At 40.6% G+C, this 21,152-nt stretch overlaps 1 protein-coding gene across 3 annotated transcripts in view; it reads left to right on the top strand.

The window, feature by feature from the left end:
- Positions 1 to 21,152, top strand: part of CHL1 (cell adhesion molecule L1 like) — a 226,658-nt gene that overhangs the window by 158,343 nt on the left and 47,163 nt on the right. For all 3 annotated transcript variants that reach the window (XM_070359420.1, XM_070359418.1, XM_070359419.1), the window contains exons 10-11: positions 4,524 to 4,708; positions 13,094 to 13,225. In XM_070359420.1, coding sequence (XP_070215521.1) covers positions 4,524 to 4,708; positions 13,094 to 13,225 — 317 coding nt within the window. The remainder of the gene's footprint in view (positions 1 to 4,523; positions 4,709 to 13,093; positions 13,226 to 21,152) is intronic.

Genomic DNA, 21,152 nt, shown 5'->3' with positions numbered 1-21,152 from the left:
TTTGTTGCTGTGCACAGGCTTTCTCTAGCTACCATGTGTGGGCAGTGGCTTCTCCTGCGGCAGAGCATGGGCTCCAGGCACACGGGCTTCAGTAGTGACACATGTGGGCCCAGCAGTTGTGGTTGCCGGGCTCTCGAGCACAGGCTCAATAGTTGTGACACATGAGTGTAATTGTCCTGTGACATTGTGAAATATTTCTGGACCAGGGATCAAACCAATGTCTCCTGCATTGGCAGGCAGGTTCTCAACCACTGGATCACCAGAGAAGTCCCAGATCATGCAATTTAAGAGAGTTTCACATCAGAACCAATGACCCAAACTTTTTTTCACACCTAAAGTACAGTTTTGCAAATCCTCCAAGAAAAGACGTCACTTGGTCACCTCTTGAAATTGTGATGCTTATTGAGTAGCTATCATAAGTCTGTGTAAACAAGGATCATCTTATTTAATACCTGATCATACAAGATTGTCTCTTTGCTATCATCACCTTGCTTTACCACCACATACCAATCCCTGCCATTGGGAATACTGTGGGAAAATACATCCCACCTTCCTAGCACCTGAGTTTATGTACTCAGTTTGTAAACTAAGGGCTTTTTATAGCTGGTCATCTGGTTCATGGACTAGAATTTGAAATTCATACTCATTCATTGTTCAGTGTATATTCTGAATGAGTGGTTTTAAATTGGACTGTGAACAAAAGAGCAGATTTTAATGGTTTTATAACCCCTAAGCTTTGTAAATTTCTCTTTCCATCCTGCAAAATATTCAGGTTGCTTATCTGTCTTAAACTGCCCAAGTATATTGCCATAGAGTAATTAGATGTGCAATGACATGGCCTCTGTTCAGGACTTTTATCTCTATATTATGTGAGGAGATGAAAGCATCAGGTTCATTTGGATCATGTTGGTAACTGCCTGCATTTTTGCTCTTATTCATATGCGTTTATAGTGGTAGAAATTGCATTCTTCCAAGGTTCATCACTATTCTTGGTTGACTCTTTGGGCAGGGAGAACATGTCAGCAACTATTTTCTCCTGTTTCCCACAAATGCCATAACTTATCTCTTGAGTGGGCTGCCAACTGCATGGATGGTCTTCAATAAAATAGACTCTGTGCATTCAGAAAATGCAGCGTCATGAACCAACAGAGAAAAAGTGAGCACTGGCAAGTGTTGTCTTTGGGACTTGAGGATTCCTAAGGCCTTGTCAGAGAAGCTCATCTGAAGGGTTTTCTTCATAGTCATCATGGATTTGGATTGAGAATCCTATCTGGTCTAGTTCTGTTCCAGGTGAATGTGATACATTGTAAAATTTTTTAGAGTACTTGAAAAAAAATGTATTCTAAGAAGTTTTATTTGAAAATTTATGTAATTATTTCCTTTTGACAGCACTAGGTCTTCATTGCTCCATGGACTTTTTCTCTAGTTGTGGCGAGTAAGGGCTGCTCTCTAGTTGCGGTGTGCAGGCTTCTCATTGCAGTGACTTCTCTTGCTGTGGATCTCAGGCTTTAGGAGTTGTACTTCCTGGGCTCTGGAACACCGGTTCAATAGTTGTGGTGCTCGGGCTTAATTGCTCTTTGGCATGTGGGATCTTCCCAGACCAGGGAAGATGTCTTGAACCCATGTCTTCTGCGTTGGCAGGCAAATTCTTTACTGCTGAACTACCAGGGAGGCCCTTTAAGAAGTTTTAACCCACGAACCTTCTACTGTAATAGGCGTAATGAAAATATCGTCCTCTTTATCATGTGTCAGGCACTGCGCCTTGCCCTTTACGTACATTAGCTCATTTTCTCCTTGCCACACACATCTCATGACTCATTCCTGTCGTCGGTTAGGCAAGTGCAGGCCAGAGAGTGGACTTCACCTCTCTACACTTAGTACGCAGTGGAGGCTGGGATTACATCCTGTCTGCCTCCAGAACCCTAAACCACCTCTAAATTTAACTTCTTCAGCATATTTCAACCGAATGAACTGTTCTGTTCAGTTAAAGGCAGGGTGGACAGAGGATGGCACTGTGCCTGAGTCTAAAGGAGTGGGATATAGTAGGTGTTTCAGAAAATGGCTAGTAATAATGAAAATGTGGATACTATTAAGTAAAACAGGAAAGCTTTCAGAGGGAAAGGTTGAGGGGTTCAGATTCTGCAAGGTGGAAACTAAGAACAGCTAAAAAACATTGTGAATTTCATTCAGAAAAGTGTTCACTCCCCAAAAGGAGTGCAGACGGTGAGTCCCTTGGTGGAAAGAGCACATTCATGGACCAGTTCACACTCACTCACATCCTGTGAAAGCTTCGTTAGACTTAAAGGCAAATTCCCTCTGCTGACTGCTGGGCTCTAATTTTCTGTCTTTTCTCTGTTTTGTGAATTCATGGGTTGAAGCTAGATACAATTCTCTTGCAAACAAAGGAAGTTTCAGAATTAAAGTTGGCTGGGCAAGGACCTAAAGAAAACATCGAGATGATGGTATGGTGTGGATTTATGTATAAAAATGGATTAAGCAGTACATTTTCCTTCGAAACTTTATTGTTCAAGTGCTGTTAGTTAATGTTTACTAAATTTTTGAAAAAGGAAAGAAAAACATTACCAAGACAATAGCTGGATGTTCTTGCAGTGGTACAGATGTGTTCCCAGATGAATTTGTCTCATAGTCATATGATACTTATTAGATAATCATTTTATCCTATTCTTTCAAAGAATAGGTATTAGAAGATTAGGCTGGTTTCCAAGGACTGGCAAAAAAAAAGATTTTACAGCAGGTGAGATGCTTGTAACATTAAAGTATGAGCTTACAAAAATCCCCTGATTTGGAGGAACTAAGGTCCAGAGCAGCCTGCACTTTGGCAAATTGCCGTTTTGACAGATGGAGTGCAAAGCAAGCAGTTAGGAGGGATGGGTTAAGCATCCTGTTGGGTGGTGTGCTCAGGAAGCCAACAGCTAATACACTGTCATAGCCACCTATCTGAGCATCCTTACTGTTTCCTATAGGAGTCAGTACTGTGTCCTGTATTTTAAGCCTGGTGACATGAACGGTAGTGGTGGTTCCAAACAAGTACTTACGCAATGAGGGAAGAGAGTAGATGTGTGTAAAAATCATCATTTTTACCTCTTTTTTTTTGCATAATAACTGAATTATTTTAACCATTGCCTAACAATACAATTTAAGAAAATGATGCAAACAGTATGAATTGTTCACATATTAACTAGAAACTAATTAATTTGCCTCTAAGCATATATTCTCAGAACTCATGGTTAGGAAGGGGAAAAAAAAGAATGGGGAAAGCACAAATAAAATAGAAGACACTGATCAAAAGAACAAGTTTAGTCAATCAATTTCAAGTTCTAACGTGTCATTTATTACCCCAGTGACTTTAAGCAAATTAACTTCTTGAACTTTAGAATCCTCACTGGTAAAATGATGATAATGATGCTCCCATTTAGAACATACTCAATAACTTTCAGGTATTAATGATAAAAAGAAATGTAGTGAGAAAAAACAAGTCATCAGTAAAAACAGCAAAAATACTTCTTCCACTCAGTCATACAGCTCAAGTGAAGAGGAAAAAAAAGAAAAAATCATCCATCAGTTAAAATCTGGCATCACTGTTCTTCATATCATTTTTAAATCACAAAAGTCATAGAGCGTCCCACTTCTCACTTGTCTGGTTTGCATTCAAAAATTTTCATTTCAAAAATCCCAACAGATGGGATTTTTCTGTTTTAAACCTAGCTGGCTTGATTCCTCATTCTTGTTTTCCACCCAGATAAGGTGGAAAATGTCACTGTGTTGGTGTATGACAAGTTATCAATTTGGGATTTGTTTTGTTCTTGCTTTTATCATTTGTTGTTTATATTGGGCGATCTAATTTTTCTAATCAAGAGAGATTTGGTTCATTCCTTCATTCCTGTATTCTCTACTAGGGTGACAGTCTGCTTGGGTGACCCAGTCTATGCCTCAGAGCCCACCTTGGCCCAAAATGAGCTATTTCCCGGTCCAGCCAGTACACTGGGCACGCACATTTGAGTCTTATTCTGCAATAGCAGCCTCATAAGGATTAAGAGGGGTGTCACGGCTACCCTCTGCTGAGTGCTGGGTCTTAGTTTATGGTGTTTTTCAAACTCGTGGGGAAGACGGCTGTTATTTCTGGCCCCTTCAAAACCACCCACAGGGAGATAGCACACTTGAAAAAAAATCTTGTACATTTCTATGGGTCCAGTCATGCATCCTTCATCTAACCATCCATATTCAGCACTTCCATGGAGCTAGCCCTCTGAGTAGAGGAAACAGAAGATTTCTGAAGACGTAGCCCATTAAAGGAGCTTGCAGTGAGGGAGACATGATCCAGCCCTGGTCTTCACCACGGATGGTGGGTGGTGGTGTGCAGGTCTGTGCACTGGGAAGGCTGATGTTTCGGTGGAACCCTTGAGTGCAGACCTGAAAGTAGCACAGTGAGGGAGGTACCCTGTGCATTTCTTTATATTTTATTTTTCACTTAAAATGTTTACCATGTGTGTATTGTTTCACAGACCAACTCCACAAGTTGATTGGAACAAAATGGGAGGTGATTTACCAAAGGGAAGAGAAACAAAAGAGAATTATGGCAAAACTTTGAAGATAGAGAATGTCTCCTCTCAGGACAAAGGAACCTATCGCTGCACAGCCAGCAATGTCTTGGGATCAGCCACTCATGATTTTCAAGTTACAGTAGAAGGTACATTTCCCGTGTTGATTTATTTTTCTGTTTAAAACAAGGTGAATTCATATGTGTAGTCAACCTCAAATGCATATATATATAAATGAGTATGCTGTTTCAGCATTTAATTGTAGCGTGAGCAATGGAATACATTAGACTTCAATTAATCAGGTTTGTCATTTACCCCCTGAAACCACATAGAAGGGACAAATGACAAGAAAAGATCTCAGGTTAGGGGCTGAACACAGATGACTTTGACTATTTGAATGGTCACTAAACCTAATCTTTTATACCATATTATTATGAGAAAACACTTACTGTAATATGTGTATAGCACTGCATAATATGAAACCTTAAAAGAAGAAAACATTACCATCATAGAAAGTATTACGATAGGCCTGAGATAAGCTTGGAGTTTCCCAGTCCTGGCATTAACTTCCTGGGTCCTTGCCCAATTTACTTCACCTTTCTGTATCTCCATTTCTTACCAGTGAAATGAGGGAGTCAGACAGATTACTATCTTAACTGTTTCCTACTTGGGGGAGATCTATCTCTTGGGTTCAGATGATATTTAGTATGTTACTGATGGGGAAAGAAAAATAGATAGTATGATGTAACCATTATTTCTCTACCAAAAGGTGCAAAAAACATGTTATATTCATGTCTTCTTTCTGTAAACTCAAGCTTTTTGATCAATAGAACCTGGTGTATTGTTTGTTGTATTCACAGAAATAAGTAGGCAGTGATGTCACCATTGAAAAAGAAGGTGAGCCACAGTATCAGTTATCAGGGCTCTGGCTGCTGGGCACATGTAAAGGTTACCTAGTCATCCTGTGAATATGATTGATGCAGACCTATTTCTGTGGTCCTGATAACACTGCAGGTTTTATATATGATTTGGTTGACTGTATTGATCAAATTAATGGGATGATTACTGCATTTGTGCTTTTTTAGTGCTGTGCAGGCTTTACTATTGAAAGAAATGATCTCTGTCAGGTTTCTATTTAGTGAACTGGTGCTCTAAGGCTTTCATTTATATTCCAATGAAGTTCCCCTCTTAAAGCTTCATTCTGCACAAGGAATACCTAAGTAAAGGCCCACTGTTTTAATTAATGGAAAAAAGAAAGGCTCAGGTGCAAGTTATATTAACAAGTAACTCTTAATCATGTTGTTGTTTGGAATAGCGGCATATTTCCAAAACCCGTCTCTCAGGTGGGCTTCCCAAGTGGCACTAGTGATAAAGAATTCGCCTGCCAATGCAGGAGATGCAAGAGACTCCAGTTCAATGCCTGGGTTGGGAAGATCTCCTGGAGAAGGAAATGCAACCCACTCCAGTATTCCTGCCTGGAGAATCCCATGGACAGAGGAGCCTGGCAGGCTACAGTCCATGGGGTCACAAAGAGTTGGGCAGGACTGAAGCGACTTAGCGCATCTTACAATGTGTGTGATTAGTTAAGATAGGAAGAATGGAAATCCAAAAATGAGAGTATCATTTCCCTTAGTTCAACAAAAGCAAAACCTGTTATGAGGGAAAGCCTGTTGTTATGCATAAATATCAACAGTTGCCAATAGTGACATATTCCTCTGACATTATTCACCAAGGAATTCAGAGATGAAGAGTTTGAGAGATTTTTTCCATAATTTTAGTCAGTGTTTGATGCCTCTGCATAATACAGCTATACCACACAGCAGGGATGTTTTTCTGTAACCCTCTGCCCGCCTCCCCCATCCCAGCACCAACACATACCCACGAACACGACAGGTCTAATTGTTAGCTGCTCTTACTCCAAGTTGCTGACTATTAGAAATCCTTCCAGATGGCTGGAACATCGCTACGGTAGCTGAATATTTTAACAATCTGGCCACGGGTTTCTTGACTGTGAGACTGAAGCTTTCAGAAGAACTGCAAAGGTTGCAAAAAGAAAAAAATAAATCAAGGATGTAAAATTAATTATGCAATTTAAAATGTTGACTATAGGGCTCCAAAGGAATATAGGTTTCCTGAACAAATTGTCTTTGCTATTCATAAAACAGCTATTAGCAGTATTGAGATGTAAATAATGTTTTTATGGGGGACATTTAATCCTTTATCCTTAATGAGAAACTACTAAACGTGCCCTCAGTTGTATGTTCTAGGAGTTTTTCTTCACACATGCAAGTGAAAAGCAAGCCCAGCTGAAGAAGTCTTTCTTTTTTTTAAAGTGTGAAGGCAGTGAATATATCCTTCATTAATCATATGGATGGATAAGTTCACTTTCACTCAATTTTATTCCGCCTTCCTGCACTTCCTTCTTTCCCTTACTTTGTCTTTTGCTTGGAAACTAATTAAATAACAGGATTAGTCATATGAGAAAAGAGCAATGTTACTATAAACTTTGACAATGTAGCCCATTCTGAAAACATCCAGTGTGCTTAAACAAAAGCATGTATTTTACTGAATTCTCTATATCTGTGATATTTATTCTTTATTAATGTAATAAACACAACTAAAATCTGTCATCGCTAGTTGGGGAACTAAAATCTCACAAGCCCACCACACTGCTCTGTCCATGGAATTTTCCAGGCAAGAATACTGGAGTGGGTCCCAGTGGGTCACTGACCCAGGAGTCCAACTGGCATCTCTTTCCTCTCCTGCATTGGCAGGCAAATTCTTTACTGTGCCACCAAGGAAACCAAAATGGCCTCTAGAATTTTCTAAATACAAAAATCAAATTATGATCACAGATATGTTTCAACTGCATCCAACTAAGTGTTTGTGTTATAAACTTTTGCATCATATAGGGCTTTTGAAATTTAATAAGTGTAATAGGCAAGTATTTATACATAATTTTATAACCATAATTGTGGTGCATTTTAAAAAGATGTCATGAATTCAAACACAATTCAGTAATCGACCTATTTGAGAAAGTCTCATTTTCAAGTAACAAATCTACTTCTAAAAAGTTGTAGTGAAATCTAAATTTGCTGAACCTAATAATTTTTGATCTGTTAGAATATAGATACTTAATAGAAATCTGTTACTAAGAAAATAACCTCTGTGTTGTGTATTTCATAGGTACCAAGTTTTCTGTTTTGTTTTCCTTCTAGTGATAAACATCTCTAATTAGCTTGCTTATTACATTGTAAACATTCAGACATTTGCATCTCAGTTTTGATCATCGTGAGAGAAATTTATCATCTTATTTTTTTGTTTACAATTATGACTAAATGAGTAAAATTTCAACATAAGTCATTTTCATCAGTTACCAGAGATTTATGGATAATAGATGAAAGACTGGGATTCAGTGATGATGCTTTCTCTCAGAAATTTCCATTTTAATCATTCTTTCTTCTCTCTTAAGCCTTTTTCCCCCTATCCTTTCAAATAGGTCTTACTTGTCAGGAATACAGTTGCATGTTCCAACCTTTGAAAAAATCTGTTCTGGTGTTCTTGCATGCCCATAGCCTCATTGCAACCACCAGATATTTTCTGTCCCCTAGCCAATGTCCTCAGGCTCACTGTGGTACCTACTGAGTCATTTCAGTTCAACTTAAAATTACACCGCACACATCTGTTCTCCTTTGTGCCAGTGTCAGGGAGAAAGAAATTTTCCTTTTTCTCCTGGCTCATCTAAAAATTAAATTGGCATGAAACAGATGAACAGTAGAAAAACAAAAGGGTAGTAACATGTATACATGGGAGCAAGCCAGGAGAACTGAGTAACTGACCAAAAGGGCCAGAGCTTAAACACCATCTTCAGCTAAAGACTAAAGAGCATACTTGGGGCTTCAGAGGAGAGGACGGCATCTCCAAGAAAGACTGGAGATGGAAGAGCCAATGTTGGATTTGTCTGTGTTTGCATGGCCAGGCAGACAGGGGGACATAGAGTGGATTCTAATGTCTAGGCCCTGCAGTTTCCCCCACCAAACTCGAATTGTCCAGGCAAGAATACTGGAGACAGTTGCCATTCCCTTCGCCAGGGGATCTTCCTGACCCAGGGATCAAACCTGGGTCTCCTGCATTGCAGGCAGATTCTTTACCATCTGATCCACTATGCTAGCCGTTCTTGGTACTTATTTCTGCAATAGCTGTATTCCAGAAACAGGCCTTCTTACTAAACTATTTTATGCAGTTAGTGGCGAGATCAGAGTTTCTTCCTGAATCTTTTGGGCCTTGATTATTTTCAGCTCAAAATAATCTGCATGCCAAAGAGATGTTTTGGGGTGGCAAATTTTTTCTCCCCTATACTAAGCAGAGGACACATCAGAAAGAGAGCAATTCTGCCCTGGCTTTTCACAGATCCTTAACCTAAGTGATATAGTCTAGGTGCTCTCACTGCAGATGCCAGGTGTGAAAATCTCAGCCTGGGCAGGTATTGAGAGCAGTGTCACAACAGACCCAGGAAGAATGTTCTTCTAAGAAGAACAGTGGTCATGTATGGATGTGAGAGTTGGACTGTGAAGAAAGCTGAGCACCGAAGAATTGATGCTTTTGAACTGTGGTGTTGGAGAACACTCTTGAAAGTCCATTGGACAGCAAGGAGATCCAACCAGTCCATTCTGAAGGAGATCAGTGCTGGGTGTTCATGGGAAGGACTGATGCTAAAGCTGAAAATCCAATACTTTGGCCACCTCATGCGAAGAGTTGACTCATTGGAAAAGACTGTGATGCTGGGAGGGATTGGGGGCAGGAGGAGAAGGGGACGCCAGAGGATGAGATGGCTGGATGGCATCACCGACTCGATGGACATGAGTTTGAATGAACTCCGGGATTTGGTGATGGACAGGGAGGCCTGGCGTGTTGCAATTCATGGAGTCACAAAGAGTCGTACACGACTGAGCAACTGAACTGAAGAACAGGCCTAAAGTCCCTTTCAAATCGCATGACCAAACATACCTTTGCTCAGGACTAGCTTACTTCTCCAGGAGAAACAGGGATGAGAAGCATAAAAACAAATGTCTAAGCATTTATAAAGAAAGCTTATCAGAAAGAGTTCAGATGAAGTTTAGTTGGGGCTTCCCAAGTAGCTCAGCCATAAAGAATCTGCCTGCCTGTGCAGGAGATGTGTGTTCAATCCTTGAGTTGGGAAGATTCCTGGAGAAGGAAAGTGGCCACTGACTCCAGTATTCTTGCCTGGAGAATTCCATGGATAGAAAAGTCTGGTGGGCTGCAGTACATGGGGTCACAAAAGAGTCAGACACGACTGAGCAACTAAACAACAAGAACAAAGTTGATTGATGATTTGTAGTGAGTGTGCACAGATGATAAATGTTGGAGAGCTTGGATCCGGAAGTGCAAAATGAAAGTTGGTACAACTATTTGGGCGTTGTTCCTGTGATCCAAATTAATGAAATAGTAATGAGTTAGAAATAACACCACAGTCACTTGGGGGTCTCAGTGCTTCTCACTTAGCAGGTCTGCTGGTCCATGGAATGGCAAGAACAGAAAGTGAGGCTTCTTTTACTGGTGACCCTGGGCAAGTTGAATGACTTCTCCAGAGCTCAGTTCTCCATCTGTAAGGTTGAAGGGTTGATTAAGATGGTCATTTAAGCACCTTTTACCTAAGATCTGGCTGTGTGTGTGTGTGTGCGCGCGCACTGGCGCGCGCATGCAGACGCAGTCACTGGGTACTGTCTGACTCTTGCGACCCCATAGACTGTAGCCCACCAGGCTCTTCTGTCCATGGCATTTCCCAGGCAAGATTACTGGAGTGGGTTGCCATTTCCTTCTCCAGGGGATCTTCCTGACCCAGGGACTGAACGTGCATCTTCTGCATCGGCAGGAGTTTTCTTTACCACCGCATCAGCTGGGAAGCAATATCTAACAGTAGTGTATCTTAATGCTGGTACCAAAGGATTAATGAAATTTGTAGGATGAGAATAGACATAGAAATCTTGATTTTATTACTCAGATGTAGAGAAGGGTCATCATTGCATGATACCCTTTATTGTTTTTATTGAGATATATAATTGACATATTACATCATTAGTTTCAGTCATCCAATATAATGATTCAATATTGGCATGTATTGTAAAGCAGTCACCACACATAGTGTAGTTTACATCCATCAGTACATAGTTACACTCTTTTTCTGATGAGAACTTTTCAGATACATTCTTAGCAACTTGCAAATAGGTAATACAGTATTATTCATAAATTATAGCCATCATGTTGTATATTGCATGGCCATGATTTCTTTTATTTTTACATGTTCTAAAAGCAGTAGTCTTAGTTTTCTATTGTAAATAAGAAATCTTTCATGGTTTTTCTGTAACTCAAGTGTTTTATTTTACAATGTATATGAAAAGATCAGAAGAAAGTAACAATGATGTAAAAATGTAGACATACACACTGAAGTAAAACTCTTCACCTTGAAAGCTCATAGGCAGTTTATAATTTGGACTGCTGCATTTTAAACTATATGAATAAATATTTACATAATGTAGATTATGAACACACATATTTAACTTGGAACTTAACAAGTCTGTATCCGGTCGAATAATTACAAAGACATGTCTCTTGCTCAGACTTGAACTTGCCAGGGATATTTGTAGTTCTTTGTTTTTCCTGGTACTTTTATAGACATTTTTCCCCACATAATCCTCCTTTTCCTCCTTTGTTTTGTAACAAATTCTTCAAATGACACTTTTGTTTTACACATATATATATATCTTAAAGAGTTTCCTTTTTGACTAAAAATGTAAATCCAAAACTGTCTTGGGAGAAATAACCAAGCAACACTTGATGGGAATTACTACCTGCAGGTATTGTGCAATTTTCTCTGAAATCAAATTATCCAAACCATCCATACTTTAATATGAATCTTTTATTCGCTCCTGACACAGTAATATACTTAAGGTGACAAAACATGACAGTGATGTTTGCGCTTAAAGAAAAATGTCTCCTTCTCTACTGAAATACGACTTAGCATTATAATATTGGCGTATTAGGACATGGAAAGATGCAAGTAATTTGAGTATATCTTTTCCTCCATTGTTTTGAGGGCAAAATGGTAAATGTTGCTTTTAGGATTCCTTCTCCTACCCCTCCTTGCAAAAAGAATTTGTTTAGGAAATAATGTTTTCCAAATTCCTAAGATGGACTTTGGGATATGGACATATAAAATGCTATAAAGTCATTAATTGAGAAATATTTAAAATAATGGCTGAATGTTTTAATTTCATTAAAAATTTTTCAAAATATGTTACTTGAAAATCAGCCATTTTGGATGCCTTGCTTCAGCCTGAAATAAGCTGTGGTCAGCACTCAGTAAACTTCACCCTTCCTTCATTTTTCTGTAGTGAGATAGATACTGTGGTGTAGCTAGGTAAAATTGAATGTAGATAACTCTTTTTAGTGTGTTGATTTTACTATACATGCTAAGAGTCCAAATTACAACACACACACTCATAAAAACGCATGCCCACTCTCAAACCCCATTCCAGGCAAATAACAATGCCTATCTTACCTTAGAGAAGACTTACTGGGAAACACTTTGTTGTGTCTGCCATCTGCTGGTGCATAATGGAAATGCAACCCTTAACATTTCTCAGTTCAGTTCAGTCGCTCAGTCCTGTCCAACTCTTTGCAACCCCATGACTTGCAGCACGCTAAGCCTCCCTGTCCATTACCAACACCCAGAGTTCACCCAAACTCATGTCCATCGAGTCGGTGATGCCATCCAGCCATCTCATCCTCTGTCATCCCCTTCTCCTCATGCCCCCAATCCCTCCCAGCATCAGAGTCTTTTCCAATGAGTCAACTCTTCGCATGATGTGGCCAAAGTATTGGAGTTTCAGCTTTAGCGTCAGTCCTTCCAAAGAACACCCAGGATTGATCTCCTTTAGCATTATTCCTTCCAAAGAAATCCCAGGGCGGATCTCCTTGCAGTCCAAAGGACTCTTAAGAGTCTTCTCCAACACCACAGATCAAAAGCATCAATTCTTCTGCGCTCAGCCTTCTTCACAGTCCAACTCTCACATCCATACATGACCACTGGAAAAACATAGCCTTGACTAGACGGACCTTTGTTGGCAAAGTAATGTCTCTGCTTTTGAATATGCTATCTAGTTTGGTCATAACTTTCCTTCCAAGGAGTAAGCATCTTTTAATTTCATGGCTGCAGTCACCATCTGTAGTGATTTTGGAGCCCATAAAAATAAAGTCGGACACTGTTTCCACTGTTTCCCCATCTATTTCCCATGAAGTGATGAGACCAGATGCCATGATCTTCGTTTTCTGAATGCTGAGCTTTAAGCCGACTTTTTCACTCTCTACTTTCACTATCATCAAGAGGCTTTTTAGTTCCTCTTCACTTCGTGCCATAAGGGTGGTGTCATCTGCATATCTGAGGTTATTGATATAACATTTCTGGATCTTCTGAAATAGATAAAACACTGATGAGCTCTTCCCTTTATTTCCAGAGCCCCCTCACTGGACCAAGAAACCTCAGAGTGGTGTATATAGCACTGGCAGCAGTGGCATCCTGTTGTGTGAGGCTGAAGGAGAGCCTGAACCCACGATCAAGTGGAGGGTCAATGGCTTACCAATTGAGAGTAAGTGAAAACCCCAATTATGAGGTGATGCTGAAGGCAGTGTTTGGCTGGGACACTTAATGATTAGACACCCTTGTTATGGCTAAAGTGAAGTTGGTAAGTGGTCCTTACTGTCAGACAGATCTAACCAGAGAATCCAGAATTGCATCTTTCAAAGTAATTCTATTTATGCTTACATTTATGGAAAAGCCATAAATACTATTTGTTTGGCCATTATATTAGTTATAAATAAGACAATTGAATGACACAGAGGATGTATCCAAGGAGGAAAGTTTCTCTGCCTGAGAAGGAACAGGAACAGGGACCCAGTGGTCGAGGGTGCAGCTGAAATTCAGGACTTGCCTTGGATCCAGGCAACAGTAACTCCTCACTGGGTTCTGCTCTTAACAAGGACCCGTTCTGGCACACGTGTCTCCATAATATGAGAAATCCACAGGGCCAGAGAGACATGGAAAGCCTGAACCTGGCTCACTTCAGGTTCTCAACCAAGCTTGAGTCCCCAAGACCAGAAGAATCCCCTGTGCAGTCAGTCAGCTCTGAGCCCTTCCCAGGTGGGCTTGGCGTGGAAAAGCAGAGATGGGCCTAATCTCCCCACTCTACCATGTTCTAGCCTAGGTCTCCAAGAAGTCCCAAATCCTCAATTTGAACCTAGATCTCTGGTCATTTTGAATGTCTTTGTAAAGGTTGGATAACAGAACAAGTGTTGTTTGTCAGTTGATTAGCTTAATTTAGAGCATTTACAATATTGAGACATGTGTGTGATGCCTTTGTTCGTTCCTTTTGCCTTTGACCCACTCATATCAGGGTGGGCATCCTAGTGACGTGTGGATCTGGGGTCCCAACCAGGCTGTGCACTCAGGCTTGGGGAGATTGATCAGGCAACTCCAATACATCTCCTGAAACTTAAGTTTTTAATTACAAAATAGTGCTGATGGTAGTTGATTGTAATTGCGTGAGATCAACATAGTCTACCACCTAGGATAATGCTTATCTGTAGAATATTGTGACAGTCTATAAACTGTGGATCCAGAGGGTCTGTGTGTGCATTCAGGCTCTGGCACTTACTGTCTGTATGATTTGGTGTGTTACTGTGCTCCACAGCCACTTCCCACCAGCTATCCATTTCACACATGGTAGTGTGTGTGTAGTGTATTCTCTCAGTTCATCCCACTATTACTGACCCTCTTTACACTTGTTTCACCATCAGTAAAATGAAGATGAAAACAGCACTGACCACTGGGGTGTTATATAGATTAAAGGAGGCACACATAGAGAACGCTTATCCCAGGGGCTACCACACAAAGAATACTCCCAAAATACTGTTTAGTATGTTTTCACATAGCGAATAGTCAGGAAACTTTAGTGCTTATTGCTATTATTTTTGAGAAGTGCATCTGTTTTCTTTTTCTTTGTATGATCATAAGTACAGTGTCAGTGACAAGCAGATAAATTGACTGAACACGTTTGATAGTGAGATTGAAAATTATAATAATTATTTTAAAATACCTATTACATAGGCTTGACTATTAATCTAGAATTGCTCAAATAACAGTATGGCCATATCTACTCTTTCAGAAAGTAACTAAACAAAATTGCTTTCAATTCTGAAATTGTTACAGCTTTCAGTGTGCCTACTTATTTAAAATACAAATACTTTGGCAAAAGACTGAACAGTTCTGAAAGTTATTTTTTCTTTCCTTTTTATATTGAGGTATGCTTTATATTAAATTGAGGTGTACAGCATCATAGTTTGATATTTATATACATTCCATAATGATCACGCAATAAATCTAGTTAACCTCTGTTATCTTACAGAGTTTTTCTTACAGAATTCTCTTACAGAATTTTTCTTCTTGAGATGAGAACTTTCATGATCTACTCTCTTAGCATCTTTTTAAAAAATTTTGGCCATGCTATGTGGCTTGTGAGATTTAATTCCCCAACCAGGGATCGAACCTGGACCCTTGGCAGTGAGAGGTTGGAGATGTAACCACCAGACTTCTAGGAAATCCCCTATTAGCAACTATCTACTGGACCACTAGGAAATTCCACCTTCAGTTCAGTTGATCACTCATGTTAGACTCTTTGTGACTCCGTGGACTTCACACATGTCAGGCTTACCTGTCCATCACCAGCTCTCAGAGTTTACTCAAAGTAATGTCCATTGAGTCAGTGATGCCATCCAACCATCTCAACCTCTGTCTCCCCTTCTTCTCCTGCCTTCAATCTTTCCAGGATCAGGGTTTTTTCCAATGAGTTGGTTCTTTGCATCAGGTGGCCAAAGTATTGGAGTTTCAGCTTCAGCATCAGTCCTTCCAATGAATATTCAGGACTGATTCCCTTTAGGATTGACATTTTGGATTTCCTTGCAGTCCAAGGGACTCTCCAGAGTCTTCTCCAACACCACAGTTCAAAACCATCAATTCTTTGGTGCTCTGCTATCTTTATAGTCCAACTCTCACATCTATCAGTTCAGTTCAGTTCAGTCGCTCAGTCGTGTCCGACTCTTTGCGACAGCATGAATCGCAGCATGCCAGGCCTCCCTGTCCATCACCAACTCCCGGAGTTCACCCAGACTCACATCCATCGAGTCAGTGATGCCATCCAGCCATCTCATCCTCTGTCGTCCCCTTCTCCTCCTGCTCCCAATCCCTCCCAGCATCAGAGTCTTTTCCACTGAGTCAACTCTTCACATGAGGTGGCCAAAGTACTGGAGTTTCAGCTTTAGCATCATTCCTTCCAAAGAAATCCCAGGGCTGATCTCCTTCAGAATGGACTGGTTGGATCTCCTTGCAGTCCAAGGGACTCTCAAGAGTCTTCTCCAACACCACAGTTCAAAACCATCAATTCTTTGGCGCTCAGCCTTCTTCATAGTCCAACTCTCACATCCATACATGACCACAGGAAAAACCATAGCCTTGACTAGACGAACCTTTGTTGGCAAAGTAATGTCTCTGCTTTTGAATATGCTATCTAGGTTGGTCATAACTTTCCTTCCAAGGAGTAAGCGTCATTTAATTTCATGGCTGCAGTCACCATCTGCAGTGATTTTGGAGCCCAAAAAAATAAAGTCTGACACTGTTTCCACTGTTTCCCCATCTATTTCACATCTATACATTACTACTAAAAAACCATAGCTTTGACTAGACGGACCTCTGTTGGCAAAGTAATGTCTCTGCTTTTTAATACATTGTCTAGACTGGTCATAACTTTTAATCCAAGGAGGAAGCATCTTTTAATTTCATGGCTGCAGTTACCATCTGCAGTGATTTTGGAGCCCCCAAAATAAAGTCTGTCACGGTTTCCATTGTTTCCCCATCTATTTGCCATGAAGTGATGGGATGCCATCATCTTAGTTTTCTGAATGTTGAGCTGTAAGCCAACTTTTTCACTCTCCTCTAGAGGCTCTTTAATTCTTCTTCACTTTCTGCTGTAAGAGTGGTGTCATCTGCATATCTGAGATTATTGATATTTCTCCTGGCAATCTTGATTCCAGATTGGGCTTCACCAGCCCGGCATGTCACATGATGTACTCTGAATATAAGTTAAATAAGGGTGACAATATACAGCCTTGACATACTCCTTTCCCGATTTGGAACCAGTCTGTTGTTCCATGTCCAGTTCTAACTGTTGCTTCCTGACCTGCTTACAGATTTCTCAGGAGGCAGGTCAGGTGGTCTGGTATTCCCATCTCTTGAAGCATTTTCCACAGTTTGTTGTGATTCACAAAGTCAAAGGCTTTGGAGTAGTCAATAAAGTAGAAGTAGATGTTTTTCTGGAACTCTCTTGCTTTTTCGATGATCCAACAGATGTTGGCAATTTGATCTCTGGTTCCTCTGCCTTTTCTAAAACCAGCTTGAACATCTGAAAGTTCATGGTTCACACTGTTGAAGCCTGACTTGGAGAATTTCAAGCATTACTTTGCTAGTGTGGGAGATGAGTGCAGTTGCGTGGTAGTTTGAACATTCTTCGACATTGCCTTTTTTGGGGATTGGCATGAAAACTAACCTTTTGCAGTCCCGTGGCCACTGCTAAGTTTTCCAAATTTGCTGGCATGTTGAGTGCAGCACTTTCACAGCATCATCATTTAGGATTTGAAATAGCTCAACTGGAATTCCATCACCTCCACTAGCTTTGTTCATAGTGATGCCTCCTAAGGCCCACTTGACTTCACATTCCAGGATGTCTGGCTCTAGGTCAGTGATCACACCATCGTGATTATCTGGGTTGTGAAGATCTTTTTTGTACAGTTCTTCTGTGTATTCTTGCCACCTCTTCTTAATATCTTCTTCTGTTAGGTCCATACCTTTTCTGTCCTTTATTGTGCCCATCTTTGCATGAAATGTTCCCTTGATCTCTAGTTTTCTTGAAGAGATCTCTAGTCTTTCCCATTCTGTTGTGTTCCTCTATTTCTTTGCATTGATCACTGAGGAAGGCTCTCTTATCTCTTCTTGTTATTCTTTGGAACTCTGCATTCAAATGGGTATATCTTTCCTTTTCTCCTTTGCCTTTAGCTTCTCTTCTTTTCTCAGCTATTTGTAAGGGCTCCTCAGACAACCATTTTGCCTTTTTGCATTTCTTTTTCTTGGGGATGGTCTTCATCCTTGCCTCCTGTACAATGTCACGAACCTCTATCCATAGTTCATCAGGCACTCTATCAGATCTAGTCCTTAAAATCTATTTCTCACTTCCACTATATAATCATAAGGGTTTTGATTTAGGTCATACCTGAATGGTCTAGTGGTTTTCCCTACTTTCTTCAATTTAAGTCTGAATTTGGCAATAAGGAGTTCATGATCTGAGCCACAAGGGAGTGGGTGTAAGAGAAGTCCAGAACCTAGAGTTGCTATCAGATTTTAGGATAATATCAATAAGACCCTTGTGGTTATTTACTTTTGAGTAGAGATTTGAAAGAGGTGAGTGATGTTGACCTGCCAGTACCAGTGAAAGAGCTTCCAGGGTGGAGAAGTCAGTACGTGTAGAGACCCGAGATGTGTTTGGTGTGTTGAGGAAAAGCAGGGACCGCAGTGTGGCTAGGATGAGTGAGTGAGGAGGCCATGCTGAGAGAGTCTAGTCTGGAGGTGCTGGGGCCATGTCGCATGTAAAGGGGAAGGTCCCAAAGGGACTTGGAATATTATTGTGAATCAGATATGCAGCTCTTGAAGTATTTAGAACAGAATAGTGACAGGCTCTAATTTATTAACAAAGACTTTGTCTGGACTCTATATGGAGAAGCAGTTGTAGGACTCCAAGTAAAAGCTGCCTTGAAGATACTGGGCCCCTGGGCTAGGTTGGTGGTAGTAATGGTTAGGTTATGGATTTATATCCACAGTTTGGCTAACAGGTTTGTTGGTGGATGACCGCGTGATCACTGAAAATAAACTAACACGAGAGAGCATGGCTGAGAAAGGGCAGAGCTGGAACCAAAGCCTCAACCTCATCCTTGGAGCCCATGCTCCGTGTTCCTTACACAGCTTTCCTTGTTCCCCTGCCAACTGGTCATAACCATTTTTAACTGGGATGTCTGATGACTGTGGGATTACTGAAGGGTTTGGAATCTCTGTAAGCATCTATTTTTAGCAATTCCTTATCCTTTATATGTAATGTTTTTAAATCAAGTCAAAATGATTACTATTATTGATTGCAAGCCTAACCTTCTTCAAACGCTTTGCATCCAATATTTCTGGCCCTGAAAGAGAGATTTTTTTAAATTTTATTCTCCAGTTTGTACACATGTCAAATGAGGCCCAGAGAGATTGCATTACGTACTTGAGGACACACCCCAAATGAATTTAGAGCCATAAATGGAACTGAAATGAAAAAGTCCAGAGCTGAAGCTTCTCCCCCTATATTGCATTTTTGCCCTTTGAACTGATGAAAGACAACCTGAGTCAGGAAGAGTGGTTTTTATGTGATAAATAATTTGAGTTTTTACAATTCTGGGAGCTGCCGGTAGCCTGTTTGCCACAAGTACTCTACAGTTTCCTTACCTATCCCAGAAGGCAGCTTTGAGCAGAGTTTGTCACTCAAACATGAGGCCAGAGTTTCATTTCTTCTTTTTGTAGCACAGTGTAGACAGGATTTACCATGGGGCAGATGGTATAAGGAGAACTGAACAGGCTGAAGCTTTTAAAACTTGATGTAGAGTGTGAGGCTGCAGAATGAGATCAGAGACTTGATTCTGTGTAGCCTTGAAAACTTAGAAGCGCTGCTCATCCTGATGATTCTTGAGAGATACACTGTCCTACAGGACTCTATCAAATTTCTATTGTTGCTATAACAAATGACCACAATTTTAGTAGCTTAAAACAGTATACTTTTTTAAAAGTTTTATTTAATTGGAGGATAATTTACAATGTTGAGATGGCCTCCGCCGTCCAGCAACATGAGTTGGCCACAGGCATATGTGTGTCCCCTCCCTCCTGAACCCTTCTTCCACCTCCCTCCCCACCCTTCCTCCAGGTTGTCACAGAGCACTGGATTTGGGTTCCCCGTGTCATACATCAAACAGCAGTAGACACTTACTACTTCACAATCCTGTTTGTTGGAAGCCCAATGCGAGTCTCCCTCGGCTAAAACCAAGGTGTGCTCGGTGCTGTGGTTCTTTCTGCGGGCAAGGGGAAACTCTTTTCTTGTCTTTTCCAGCTCTTAGGTGGTACCTACTTTCCTTCAGTCACAGCTGCCTTCCTCCAAACTTCTAATCAGCAATGCTACATCTCTCCAATCATTTTTTCATAGTCACTTCTCCTTTTGGTTGGTCACAGCTGGGAAAGGTTCTCTGACTATAAAGAGCCATGTCATTCCATTGGGCCCCTTGGAGAATCCAGGATAACTGTCCAATCTCGAGTGCTTGACCTTAGGCACATGTGCAAAGTTCCTTTTGCCACAAAAAGGAAACTGTTCACAAGTTGTAGAGATGAGTCTGTGGCCATCTTTCAGGGGCTCATTATTCTGCCTACCCCAGGAACCTTCCAGGGATAAAATGCCATACAACAAAACTGTTTTTCAGTCTTCCCAAAAAGTGTTCACCGACTGTATCCTCCACGATGGCTACTTTTCAGGCACCAGGGACATAGTGATTGAAAGTCTAGGGCACACAAGATCTTGCTCCCACAGAGCTCACAGTCAAGTGTAAAAATATATTCCATTCTCACTTCCAGAGGGACAAATGATGCCTAAGAAAAAGCTTCTATTTTATTATTCAGTGTTTTCTATAACCCCATATTTAGTATAGTGAGACTATTTTCTATAATGGAGACACCATGAAAAAAGAAAAAAAAGTACTGGAATGTAACTGCTTGACAATGCTGTGTTGATTGCTGTACAGTGAAGGGAGTCAGCCATGTGCATACATGTATCTCATCCTTCTTGGACCTCTCCCACCCGTCTCACCCCCTAGGTCATCATAGAGCACTGAGCTGAGCTTCCTCTGCTTTATGGCAGCTTCCCGCTAGCTATCTATTTTACACATGGTGCTGTATATATGTCAGTCCCAATCTACCAGTCTGGCCCACCCTTCTCATCCCTCCCCGTGTCCACATGTATTACTTCTCTACAGCTAAATCTGTATTTCCGTCTTGGAAATAAGTTCGTCTGTACCATTTTTCTAGATTCCACATATATGCATTAGTATATGGTACTAGCTTTAAAAATTAATTAGATATATTACTAACTTTGTAATGTCATTTAAATGAAAAATTTTACCGTGTGTACTCCTCATTCAACATTCCTACCTAATATATTTTTTTCTTCCCACTGCTTCTTTCAAGTGTCCGAGCAAGACATGTGATTTGGTACATGGCCAGTTGTTGTGGTATTTTCTGAAATACAGTCCCTCTGGCCTGCTCAGCAGCCATGTTGGTGCTGATCTAGCAGGTTCTGAGCAGAGTTAATGAGATAGCACGTGGAATATCCAGCAGAGTTCCTT

The sequence above is a fragment of the Bos mutus genome, chromosome 22 (genome assembly GCF_027580195.1).
Source record: "Bos mutus isolate GX-2022 chromosome 22, NWIPB_WYAK_1.1, whole genome shotgun sequence".
In the NCBI taxonomy this organism is placed as follows: Eukaryota; Metazoa; Chordata; class Mammalia; order Artiodactyla; family Bovidae; genus Bos; species Bos mutus.
This window is presented reverse-complemented; position numbering and strand designations above follow the sequence as displayed.